Raw genomic sequence first — 12863 nt, 5'->3', positions numbered from 1 at the left:
TCAGTTTCCTATTAAATCTTCCCCCCTGCCTCACCTTAAACCTATGTCCTCTGGTTTTTGATTGCCCTACTCTGGGTAAAAGACTCTGTTCATTTACGCTGTCTGTTCCTCTCATGAGGTGCCCATTCACAGAAGGCAGACATATTCCAAAACTAACAACACAAAAAAAAATCATCCTCGCGCCTATCAGAAGCTGCCGGGATCCACGGGGGCAATACTTACACCAGAGCTCATAATAGTAGTTACAGCATTGCGATTCTCCACAGCAATGCCCCGTTTCACAGAAATAACTCTGGTTGTTTACGCCAACACATGCTTCTCTACCTTGAGGCTGCAAGAGAGAAAAAAACACAATTATATTGGAGTTGTGGTGTGATGGTTGATACATAGTGGTAACTATTTTAACCATGTTCAGGAGGTTGCGGGTTTGAGTTTAACTTTAGTTTATTATATCACGTGTACCGATGCTAGTGAAAAGCTTTGGTGCATGCTAACCAGGCAGCGGATCGAGCCATCCACAGTGTAGATAGAAGGTACACAAAAATGCTGGAGATACTCAGCAGGTGCTTTAGTAACTTGTCAGTTTCTTTGTTGAACTAAATTAAGGCGCATGTTGCAATCAAAAGCGCTTGAACAATTGGTTGGGACGAAACCCTTCTTCAGACTTGCATTTCCTCTCTCTTCACAGAAGAAGGATTTCGGCCCGAAACGTTGCCTATCTCCTTCGCTCCATAGATGCTGCTGCACCCGCTGTGTTTCTCCAGCATTTTTGTGTACCTTCGATTTTCCAGCATCTGCAGTTCCTTCTTAAACACAGTGTAGATAGATACAGGATACAGGGAATAACATGAATAACGTTTAGTGCAAGAAAATGCCAGGAAAACTTGATCAACGATAGTCCGAGGGTCTCCAATTATGTAGGTGGTAGTTCAGGACTGCTCTCTAATTGTGGTAGGATGGTTCAGTTGCCTGATAACAGCTAGATTTAACAGCTAGATTTAAGCCCACTCTGGAGACTCTAGTGCAGAACCCTATGTTGTCGCACTCCAATGTATTAGTTTAGAGATACAGTGTGGAAACGAGCCCATCGGCCCACCGAGTCCACATCACCCATTCACACATCATGTCCTTTTTTGTAAACCAGCACCTGCAGTCGCTTGTTTCCACAGAGATGTCTTTCATACAGTACAGGAGTCTAGTCAGCCCACCAGTTCCATCTCCCCTTCATTTACCTGTATCCTATTCTCTCTCGAATCCCCATAAAGGCCGATTAGTTTCAGAGACCGTGGAACTGAGGAGGTGGCAGGAGATTCGGGACGTTAAGTTTCCCGGAGTGAAATTCCCTGTTGGTGTTTTTGATTGATTGAAAGATATACCAGAGAAGCAGGCCCTTCAGCCCATCGAATCCGCACTGACTATCCCACTTTCTCATCCACTCTCTGCACACAATCTACAGAAGGTCAACTAACCTACAAATCCACACGTCTTTGTGACGTGGGAGGAAACCGGAGCACCCGGAGGAAATCCAAGCAGTCACAGGGAGAACGTGGGAACTCCACACCTAGGGAACCCAGGGCCAGGGAGGCAATGGCTCTAGTAGCTGTGCCATTGTGTCATCCTTTGTAGTGAAAGGAAGGCAGGCACTAGCAGAGTGGGCAATTTTGAGAGAGGCTTCCACTGAGGGTAAGTGCTGCGGCTTTGGCTCAGGAGGCTTCGGCGAGAAGGCTGAGCAGAGGGTGAAAGTAAAATAAAGTATTTTTAACTTGTACTACAGTAGCTGGAAAGTGGGGTCTCAGTTAATAAAAAATCATGGGGACTTCCATAAATGTACGGTAGTAATTTAGACTGGGAGATGATGTGTCTTTGGTCACCTAGTTTTACCCATGGTGAAAACCCAGAATTTAAGCAAGTCAGACTGCATCTCTGCAGAACGTGGATAGGTGACGTTTCGGGTCGGTTTCGAGTCTCCAGACCAGATGTAAAGTAGTTTACTGTGTTATTGGAATGTAAGAAAAAGAAAATGAGTTCAATCTCTGTTTTTAACTTTCCTGAATTTGTGTCATCCCGCCTCAGTTTCAGTTTCAACTGCAGAATGACTCACCCGGGTTGATTGCTGGCTTTCTCTTGTTAGGTCTGGCCTTTTTGAACCCAAGTTTGAAAGCGCAATGCTCTCGTAATTGATCTTTTGTTTCCCCTCCTTGCCTGCACGCTGCTACTCCCCACAACTTGGCCCTTTGTGCTGGGCTAATGAAATAACTGGGCAGAAGCTGCCAAGTTCCGTAAGGTAACCCATGCCAGTACATACACAGCAGCGTTCAGGGCCTGTCCCACTTGAGAGTAATTTGCGTGTCATTTATGCAACATCCTAAAAATTGTTTGGCACTTTGTAAAACGCGCATGGCACGTGGTGAGCCGTGGTGGCGTATGCAGTGACGCGCGGTAACTCGTGGCACCCCAGGATTTTGGAATGCTCAAAATCCTCGCGAGCCACCTGTGTGGCGTGCCCCTTGCGCAAGCTGACGTACTGGTGGCGTACGTGTAGCGCGTGGTGACGCATGGTTACGCACGGCGACGCACGAACATTGCCTATGTTAATTTATTATGCGTCACCACACGTCAACGGCCGTAACCATGCGCCGCCCGTACGCCATATGCGCGTCATTTGAGCGCCGCACCACGTGACCACCCGGGTATAAAGCATGCGTAGTTTCGAAAAAATTTCACTGGGAAAATCCTTGCCATGGAGATCGGACTAAATTAACAGTGCAGAACGAATGACATCGCAATGTCTCTCAAAAGAAGCAGGGCCCTCAAGAGCAAAGCACGTGACTGTCTTACTGCTAGACGATTTTCACGCGACTGTTGCGCGTCAGTCACAACCGGCCTGTCGCGTAAATGTCGCGCAAATGACGCCCAAGTGTGACAGGCCCTTTAATGATTATTGGATATGCCGTAACACTGAATTATCCCGCATATAATGACCAGGCAGGTCGACAGCTGGTGAGGATACCTACATGCCTGGATAGAGTGGATGCAGAGAGGATGTTTCCACAGTGTGAGGGTTTAGGACCATTGGGCATAGCCTCAGAATAAAAGGATGTAGCTTTAGAAAGGGTATGAGGAGGAATTTCCTGAGTCAGAGGGCGGTGAATCTGTGGAATACATTGCCAGATGGCTGTGGAGGCCAAGTCATTGGGTATTTTTAAGGCAAAACTGACAGATTCTTGATTAGTAAGGGAGTCAAGGTTTATGGAGAGAAGACAGGAGAATGGGGTAGAATGGGGAAAAATAGATCAGCCATGATTGAATGACGGAGGAGACGCGATGGGCCAAATGGCCTAATTCTGCTCTTATGCCTTGTGAACGTATAAACACAGCAGCTTTTCACCAGGGGTTAACACCTTCAGATTGAATACATTACTATGATCACATCTAAAATGAAACAAAACCCAGCTTTAATCTGAAATCCCCATCTGCTTTTCTCATCGCTCTTTGAATCCATCAAAGGAAAAAAATGGAGGTGTCGGATTTGGAGGAACACAAACATCAAAAGGTAGTAGATTGACAAAGATACCCAATTTTGGGACACACTATGATGATGTGAAATATAAATAAGGCAAAATTTACAATTAAATGCATAATATTTTCCTGCTGTTGATCTTATTCAAGAGCTGTTGCCTCATTATGACCAGAGATCCGAGTTTGATCCTGACCTCGGGTGATGTTTACACATTCTACCATTCACCATGTGGGTTTCCTCCCACATCCCAAAGACGTGTGGGTTTGTAGGTTAATTAGCCTCTGTAAATTGCCCCTAGTGGATGCGAAAGTGGGATAACGTAGAACTAGTGCGAATGTATGATTGATGGTCTGCATAGTCTTGGTGGGCCGAAGGGTCCTTTTCCACGCTGTATCTTTCAATTCTAAAATTGAAACATAACAATCCAGAGCTTGAGGAGAAAGAGTAATGTAGAAGGGAGACTTCAAAGTGGAAAATATTAATAATGGCATTTAACTACAGAGTGAACACATGTTTGCGCAAAGTTCCTACGCCAAATACATCATATGGATTCTCATTATATAAAGTAATAAAAAGCACAACTCAAAAACAATGAACGCAGAAGGTAATGTTTCCAAGTGAATATAATTTAAAGGTCATGATATCAAACTACTCAGGTTCAGGCTTGTTAAAACTCCTAACTCAAACATTTTGGCCTGGTGTTTAAAAGGATGTCAGTGTAAAAGCCAGCATTTCCAACAGGTTATCAAAAAAAAACCCACAAAAGTCCAAAAATATTATTTTTCTAGTTTTGGAGATGCAGCGTTGTACCAGGCCCTTTGGCCCACTGAGTCAGTGCCGACCAACTATCACCCATATACAACTTCTACTTCAACAATGGGGACCCAGAGCCCTGGCCTCAGGGGGAATTGATCCACCGACCGGCACAGAAGTCACCCTATCTAGATGCCTTATGTTCGGGGGGACTTCAGGGGTCGGGGAGATAATTTAATGCGCTCTTGTAACTTTGTCCAGAATAAAGGGGGTGCTGGACCACCGGTTGCCAGAAAATCGATGGTGAACCAACACTAAGTTCCTGACGGTACACAAAAAAGCTGGAGAAACTCAGCGGGTGCAGCAGCATCTATGGAGCGAAGGAAATGGGCAACGTTTCGGGCCAAAACCCTTCTTCAGATACGTCTGAAGAAGGGTTTCGGCCCGAAACGTTGTCCATTGTGTACCTTCGATTTTCCAGCATCTGCAGTTCCTTCTTAAACACTAAGTTCCTGACTTTTTGTTCAGTTCAGTGGTACTTTATTGTCACCCGTATCCAGGTACAGCGGATTTTTTTGTATACACGTCAGGAAATCTTATTATACATAAGCACAATCATACTCCAGTACATGAGTGTAAAAACACTGAGGCAGTATGCAGGAATCGCCACCATTCCGGCACCACTTGTACCCTTAAAAAAGCTAAGAGTCTTAACTTGGCTATTAAGGCCTGTTGTCCTGGCAGCAGCACTGGACTTAAACCAGCTTTCTTATCCAGAAACATTCTCGTTCTCCAAGGGTTCTTACCTTAGCTAACTGAAGTGCAGCCATATGAAGAGAAGGCTACAAAATCCTTACACCACAAATTCACTGCACTGCTTGAGCGAGATTCAGGATTCTAAAACCTTCCCTCACTATATCCTCGGCGATCATCCAAACACAGGCTGGGCCAAGTTTCGCCCCAAAACCGCTCCAGACAAGTTTCTGCACCCACTGGTATCCATCCGTGCAGTATAAAGTGATTTAGTTTGTGAAAAGAAATCTCTCAGGAGGAAGTTTGCAGTGCCACCTCCACTACAAACTAAGCTGCAGCCGAGAAGAATGGACAATTGTGTCAAACGCTGATTTATGTTAAAAAATGTTCATGTAACCTTACGTCTAGTTTTCCATTAATCCAGAGTAAATAGATATGTAAAACACTGAACATTTTGCAATCCATTTACTGCAATCCTGGATTTACAATTATCTATTGCGATTGAATATGCATGTTAAGAAACATTGGACATTTAAAATTGGGGAATCTATAAACCAGTTTGTCTCTAGTTTTACTCGCCCCTACTCCATCAAATTCGAGTTGCTATATTAAATTCAAGTCTACAATATACTGTCCCTGGATCCAATATGTTTCACATTTTGTGTTTTTCCCACCACAAGAATGAGGATAGAAATCCCATGGAAAAACAACAAACCTGCTTCTCACAAGAAAAAGATCTGATTCAAGAAAATATATTTAATGGAGATGAGAAGTTGCACAAAAATTCCTCAACAAGTAATTTTCAGTGAACCCTCTTTCCTTAAATGCTTCATATATAACAACTTATTTGAAGTAAAGTGGCAGGGTTATGCAGGCTACATTACGTCATGGTCACTTTCATAAATGACCGGAAACTCCAGATCAAATCCCAAGTGTTCCCAGATTAAAACGGAGTCCTCGGTGATCCATGCTATGGCCAATATGTAAACCTCAGTAAAACACTGATCAACTACCACAGTCCAACCACATTCACTCCATTACAACTGCAGCTAATCTTTAAAGTTTACTTTAGTTTAGTTTAGTGATCTGCCCTTGTCCCATACAAAACTTATATATTGGACATTTTTCATTCAGGTATCTCACATTGCCACCTCTTCTGCTTCCAGGAATATCTAAAAGGATGGGTGTGCAACTTTAGCATGCTATTCAAAAGCCACAAGTACAATTCTTTATCCTGAACACTTCACACCAACCCCCCATTATTTATTGTCATTTTTTCCCTCAGGTAACACTATTCTCGTGAGAATAGACTCAAAAAGCTGGAGTAAGTCAGCGGGGCAGGCAGCATCCAGGCAGAACTCATGGACTTCATCAACTTCACCACCAACTTCACCTCCCTCCCCTTCCTTGATCTCACAGTCTCCATCACAAGAAATAGACTATTGACAGACGTCTATTACAAACCCACTGACTCCCACAACCATCTCGACTACACTTCTTCCCACGCCGCTTCCTGCAAAGACTCTATCCCCTACTCCTAATTCCTCCGTCTACGCCGCATCTGCGCCCAAGATGAGGTGTTCCATACTAGAACATCCGAGATGTCCTCATTCTTTAGGGAACGGGGGTTGCCCTCTCCCATCATAGATGAGGCCCTCACTCGTGCCTCCTCAGTACCCCGCAGCTCCGCCCATGCTCCCCCTCCCCCTAGTCGCAACAGAGACAGAGTCACCCTTGACCTTACCTTCCACCCCATCAGCCGTCGCACACAACACATAATCCTCCAAAATTTCATCCACCTCCCACCACCAGCCACATTTTCCCATCTCCACCCTTCCGCCTTCCGCAGAGACAGTTCCCTCCGCAACTCCCTGGTTGACACATCCCTTCCCACCCAAATGACCCCCTCCCCAGGTACCTTCCCCTGCAACTGCAGAAGATGCAACACCTGTCGCTATACCTCCTCCCTCGAAACTGTCCAGAGACCTCGACAGTCTTTCAGGTTAGGCAGAGGTTCACTTGCACTTCCTCCAACCTCACCTATTGTATTCATTGTTCAAGAGGTGGACTCTTATACATCAGCAAGACCAAACGCAGACTGGGCGATCATTTCGCGGAACACCTTCGCTCAGCCCTCGTGAACCAACCTGATCTCCCGGTTGCTGGACACTTTAATTCTCCTTCCCATTCCTACACAGACCTTTCTGTTCTCGGTCTCCTCCATTGCCAGAGTGAGGCTAAACGCAAATTGGAGGAATAGCATCTCATATTTTGCTTGGGCAGCTTACGGCCCAGTGGTATGAATATTGATTTCTCCCACTTCAGTTAGCCCCGGCATTCCCTCTCTCTATAACCCTCCCACACCCAAGTCACACTCGCTTCTCATTTTCACCCTGCAAACAGCTTATAATGGCCTGTTCCCTTTATCATTGGTACTTTTTTGCATATCTTTCATTCATTTTTCTTTATCTCTCCACGTCACTGTCCAGATGGGGATCATTACAGAAGCCTCCTCATGGCAATCCCCGGAAATGACGACACGATGCACTTTGTGACGCGTCGGGTGACCAATTCTGTCAACATGTTTGACGATGACGGAAGCCAACAGCGAGCTATGCGTCGTCTGACACACGAGCGAACGAACTGTATAGATCTCTCGTTTCCCTTAACCCTAACCAATCTGAAGAAGTGTCTCGACCCAAAACGTCTCCCCTTTCTTCTCTCCAGAGATGCTGCCTGCTGAGTTACTGCAGCTTTTTTTGTCTATCTTCGGTTTAAAACAGCAAAATTCAAGATTCCAGAGAGTTTATTGTCATGTGTCCCAGATAGGACAATGAAATTTCTAATTTCCTGCAGTTCCTTCTGACACTATTCTCCTCCCAGGTCATAATGTCCCAACTTATGGAACACACTCAGCTGTGACCTCAAAGCACCAGAGAGGTGTCATCAACGTGTGACAAAATGCACACATATTTCCCCAAATTCACAGGCAGGGGATGAAATCCAACCTCAAGTGTTGTCTCCCAGACTAACATCCCTGCACTGAGGCCCCAAGTTATGACACTAAAAGTTACGGTAAGTTTTTGATTGTAAGGAAACGCCAAGAATTGGGAGGAGCTCTTAATTTTTTAGATAAGGAAAGAGTACAATTTTATTCATGAAGCAGAGATGGGCTTTAATTGTGACAAAGACGCAGAATAAGTCTGCAGGAAGGCGTACCTGCCGTATGTTTGAGGTGGTCATGTGGGAAACAGAATAAAGACCCGAGGACAACCACTATGAACAACCATGTTCTCTCTCAGGCAAGAAAGGATTTTAACAGAAACTAAAGGTGGGCGGCACGGTTGCGCAGCAGTAAAGATGCTGCCTTACAGTGCCCCCGACCTGGGTTCGATCCTGACTATGGGCGCTGCCTGCATCTAGTTTGTATGTTCTCCCTGTGACTATGTGGGTTTTCGCTGGGTCTCCACAGTTTCCTCCCACACTCCAAAGATGCACATTCTTGTAGGTTAATTAGCTTGGTAAAATTGTCACTGATGTATAGGATAGTGTTAGTGTACGGGTGATCGCTGGTCGGCGTGGACTCAGTGGGCTTGATTCTGTGCTATATCTCTAAAGTCTAAAGAAGTTGAACAAGGATGAAGGAATACATAAGAGAACCAGAATCATTCAAATAATTTGAAATCCAAGTACTTAGTTTAGAGATACAGCCATTGAAACAGGCCCTTCTGCCCACCGAGTCTACACTGACCATCGATAACCCGTTCACATTAGTTCTAAGTGATCCCACTATTGCATCCGCTCCATGCACACTAGGGGCAATTTTACAGAGGCCAATTAACCTACAAACCCGCATGTCTTCGGATTGTGGGAGGAAACCGGAGCAGCTGGAGGAAACAGGGAGAACGTGCAAACTTCACACACACAGCGCCCAGGGTCAGGATTGAACTCGGGTCTCTGGGTTCGATGCTGAGAGACAGCAGTTCTACCAGCTGTGCCACTTGGCTGCTATCTGCAGCAACAAGCAACCAAACCCTTCCTCACCCCCTCTATTATTCTATCTGTTATATAATGGCTGATGAATGAGACATTGGGATGAGAGATTCAGGGAGTCTCTGATGGAAGCACTTGGAGCTGAAACATTCTTTCCATGGAAGTTACCTGACGTGCTGGGCGTTTTCAGTATTTTCTAGTATTGTTTTGGAAATCATAGGTACGAGACATTTAAAAACAATTCATACGGGCAAGTGGGGAGAATTTTTAGACGTTATGACTTCTGAGATACAGCACAGAAACAGGCCCTTTGGCGTAGTGAGTCCGCACTAACAGGTGATCACCCCGTACATTAGCACTACCCAACACACACTAGGGACAATTTACAATTTTTTACTGAAGCCGATTAACTTACAAACCTATACGTCTTTGGAGTGGGGGAGGAAACGCACGCGGTCACAGGCAGAACGTACAAACTCTGTAAAGACAGCACCCATAGTCAGGATTGAACCCGGGTCTCTGGTGCTGCAAGGCAGCAACTCTATTGCAGCGCCATTGTGCCTCCCGTTTCATAACATCTCGCTTTCCCACAGCAGCATCTTGCAACGAGGAATGTCAAACAGTCTGTCGTCATCGGCAGATGCTTCAGGCAACGACTTGGAGAGGGTTAGGATTAATAGCAGGACTTGCGGTAAACAATCCCTCTTGCAGCAATGTCGTTCTAAACAGCGTACTAAATGCACACAAGGAAAGTTCAGAGTCTATTTAAAAAAAAGCTTGACAAGCTAAAGAAACTGAATCGCAATATCATGCAATAAATGCAACTGCTCCCACTGCCAAAACTTTAACTCTTTGCCACCTCACACCAAATGAAGTCAAATGCTGTAATCCCCACAAAAACATACAAAGTGCTTGCTGGTGGTACTCAGTGGGTCAGGAAGCATTTGCAGAGGAAATGGATAGGCGATGTTTCGTGTTGGGAACCCATCTTCAGGCCGATTGGAGGGGGGAGGGGGGGGAGAAAGCAGGAAAAGGGAGGGTGGGGGGATGAGGTAGGACAAAGCCTGGCAAGTGATAGGTGGATAGTGAAAAGGGGGGGCTGTTGATTGACATAGGGATGGAGTGAGTGACAAAAGCTACAGATGGGTGGAGTAGGTGGCAAAGACTGTCCACCTATCACTCACCAGGTCTCCAATCAATCTAGTTTTATTTTTACACAAATGAATACACCAATGCATTTTCCTTGCTGCAAGGTACTTTGGGTCAATGTGTCGTGAAAACTGCTACGTAAATGCATGTTGACCTTTCTTTGACAAGTCGGATCAATCTGAAGAAGGGCCCCGACCTGAAACGTCACCTATCCATGGACTCCATTGATGCTGCCTGACCCGCTGAATTACTCCAGCACTTTGTAAACCAGCATCTGCAGTTCCTTGTTTTACATTCTAAAAAAAAATCTTTGCTTCTGGAGAAAGATATGGAGTAATCGAGCCATACAGTATAGAAACAGGCATTGCGGCCCAACATGCCCACATTGACCAACATGTCCCATTTACACCAGTCCCACCTGCATGCGTTTAGCCCATACACCTCTAAACCTGTCCTCTCCACATACTTGTCTAAATATTTCATAAGCATTGCGATAGTACCTGCCTCAACTACCTCCTCCGGCAGCTCGTTATGAAATTTTATTTCACCGAAGTGATACGTTAACATGTACAGACATGGAAAATAAACTGATGCAATTTATAATCTTTCTCAATGTTAATGACAACAGAAGAAGCCGTGACCTTAAAAGCTCAATCAGAATAGAGTCGTTCTCGCGACAAAGGGAAATATGAAGCAGCTGGGTGAAGGAACTGCATTACTGGGTGTGGTGCCAGAGAACAGCAAGGAGGCAGGCAACTCTACACCAGCTAAATAAATCCTGCGCACAATACGAATTACTGCCACCTAGATTGTCAAGTTCCTACCAAAACTGTCAAGTTCCTACCAAAAGATGCCCCTTCACTGTCCATCTTCAAATCCTCCCTAAAAACACATTTTTATTCTTTGGCTTTCGACACTGGCTGAGGCATTGCTCCTGTTTTTAGTGCTTTTAATGTCTTTTAATTTTTAGTGTGTTTTTTATAGTCCTTCGTTTTACGGTTTTTAATGGTTTTTAATTGTTTGTAATAGCTTTTTGTTCATGAGTTCTCATGTACAGCACTTTGTGGCAACTGCAGTTGTTTAAAGTGCTTTATAAATAAAGTTATTATTATTATTATTATTATTAAAACGCTGACATACAATGACTACGACATACTAACATACGAGCACCAAACACCACAAACCAACCCCCTTATTCATAAATCACCGCTACCATTTGATCATAGTTCAGTTCTTTCTTCCTCCAGAGGATATCTACATTCCATCCAAGCTCACTTTATTTAGTTTAGTTTAGAGATACAACACCGAATCAGGCCCACCAAATCCATGCCTACCAGCGATCCCTGCACACTAACACTATCCTACACACACTAGGGACAATTTAACTGAAGCCAATTAGCCTACAAACCTGTGCGTCTTTGGAGTGTGGGAGGAAACCGGAGCGCCTGGGGAAAATCCATGCAGCTCACGGGGAGAACGCACAAACTCCGTAAACAGACAGCACCCGCAGTCAGAATCGAACCCGAGTCTCTGGCACTGTAAGGCAGGGACTCTATCACTGGGCCACCTACACGTGCACTCTTTTCATATCCGCTCAAGTCATTGACTCCCATTGGCCTTACATTATCAGCTTTGGCACAGGCCACGTCCTTCGCTCGGCCCAGTTTCACCCAGCCGTTCTGCATTAGGAGACAATGATTCGAAGTTGCAACATCAGTTGCAGTCACCGAATACTCGATTCAGACGATGCAATCCGTTTCCACATGATGCGCACATTACCAGGCATGCAAGGTTGCAGAAGCAAACGCACAAGGCAGGGAGTGAGAAAGGGACAGAGGTGGATTCAAGCAAATTCCAGGCAAAAGCAAGAAGTCAACTCCATTACCTGTCTATAATTCAGAAGGGAAGGCATACTGAATTGAATTCAAACCTAGGTAAGGAATGAGAAACTGAATGTCATGTCATCCTCGTAGAGAGACTACTTACCGGCATCTGCAGTACAGGCCCCATCGCATGTTATTTTGATGCTTGCACAAGTGCCAGAAAATGTCAGTAAACAACCTCACAGGCGAGGCTCATATTGGACATGGCTGGGACCTGGTAACAAGGTTTGCTGCCAAGAATAAATTACATCGCTGCACACCCCAGACTCATCCCAAGTCAGCTGTTCCACTTTCGAGCGAGCGGCAGAAGTTCAAAACTACATTGGAATTCGTTTTCCTTGCACCATCCAGCGCTGTAATACGCTGTGATACTCGAGGGCATAAACAAGCAAATGGCTATAATGACTGGGCTATTTATGACTAAATGTTTAATCATCCGTCTCCTGTGTTCAGTGCTGCAGCCATAAACATTCGTTGTTTAGTCAAACTCTCAAACATCAACCAGCTTTCTGTCCTGTCCGTGCCTCCTCATCCTAAATTAGTCTAGATTCCTGCACTGAAACCATTGCCTGCATTGGACTTGCAACACAGAACGGTGTTGCACAGGACAAGCCAGTTCAGAACAAAAGGAGGAGCCGGCGTGCTTTGTAACTTTGTCAGCGCCGTAGGTGGCCGCTATTGGGTACACAAGCAACGAATCTCACTGTGCCTAGTCATATGTGACAATAAAATATTCCATTCCAATCCATAACTATTGTATCTTCTTCTTTGGAATCCCTGTGGATTCGGAGGTGGCATTAGACACCAACATG

At 45.0% G+C, this 12863-nt stretch overlaps 1 protein-coding gene across 3 annotated transcripts in view; it reads right to left on the bottom strand.

Moving 5' to 3' along the window:
* The window catches only part of wbp1l (WW domain binding protein 1 like), a 61739-nt gene that overhangs the window by 9910 nt on the left and 38966 nt on the right, over positions 1–12863 (bottom strand). The window contains exons 1-2 of one of the 3 annotated variants that reach the window (XM_033034047.1): positions 12155–12193; positions 223–331 (exon numbers count right to left, since the gene is read on the bottom strand). In XM_033034047.1, the coding sequence (XP_032889938.1) occupies positions 223–331; positions 12155–12178 (133 nt within the window). In that variant the 5' untranslated portion in view covers positions 12179–12193. Of the gene's footprint in view, positions 1–222; positions 332–5079; positions 5384–12154; positions 12194–12863 lie in introns of those variants that run through there. The other 2 variants (XM_033034046.1, XM_033034045.1) reach the window with 2 other exon arrangements.

Source organism: Amblyraja radiata, chromosome 15, assembly GCF_010909765.2.
Source record: "Amblyraja radiata isolate CabotCenter1 chromosome 15, sAmbRad1.1.pri, whole genome shotgun sequence".
Taxonomy (NCBI): domain Eukaryota; kingdom Metazoa; phylum Chordata; class Chondrichthyes; order Rajiformes; family Rajidae; genus Amblyraja; species Amblyraja radiata.
This window is presented reverse-complemented; position numbering and strand designations above follow the sequence as displayed.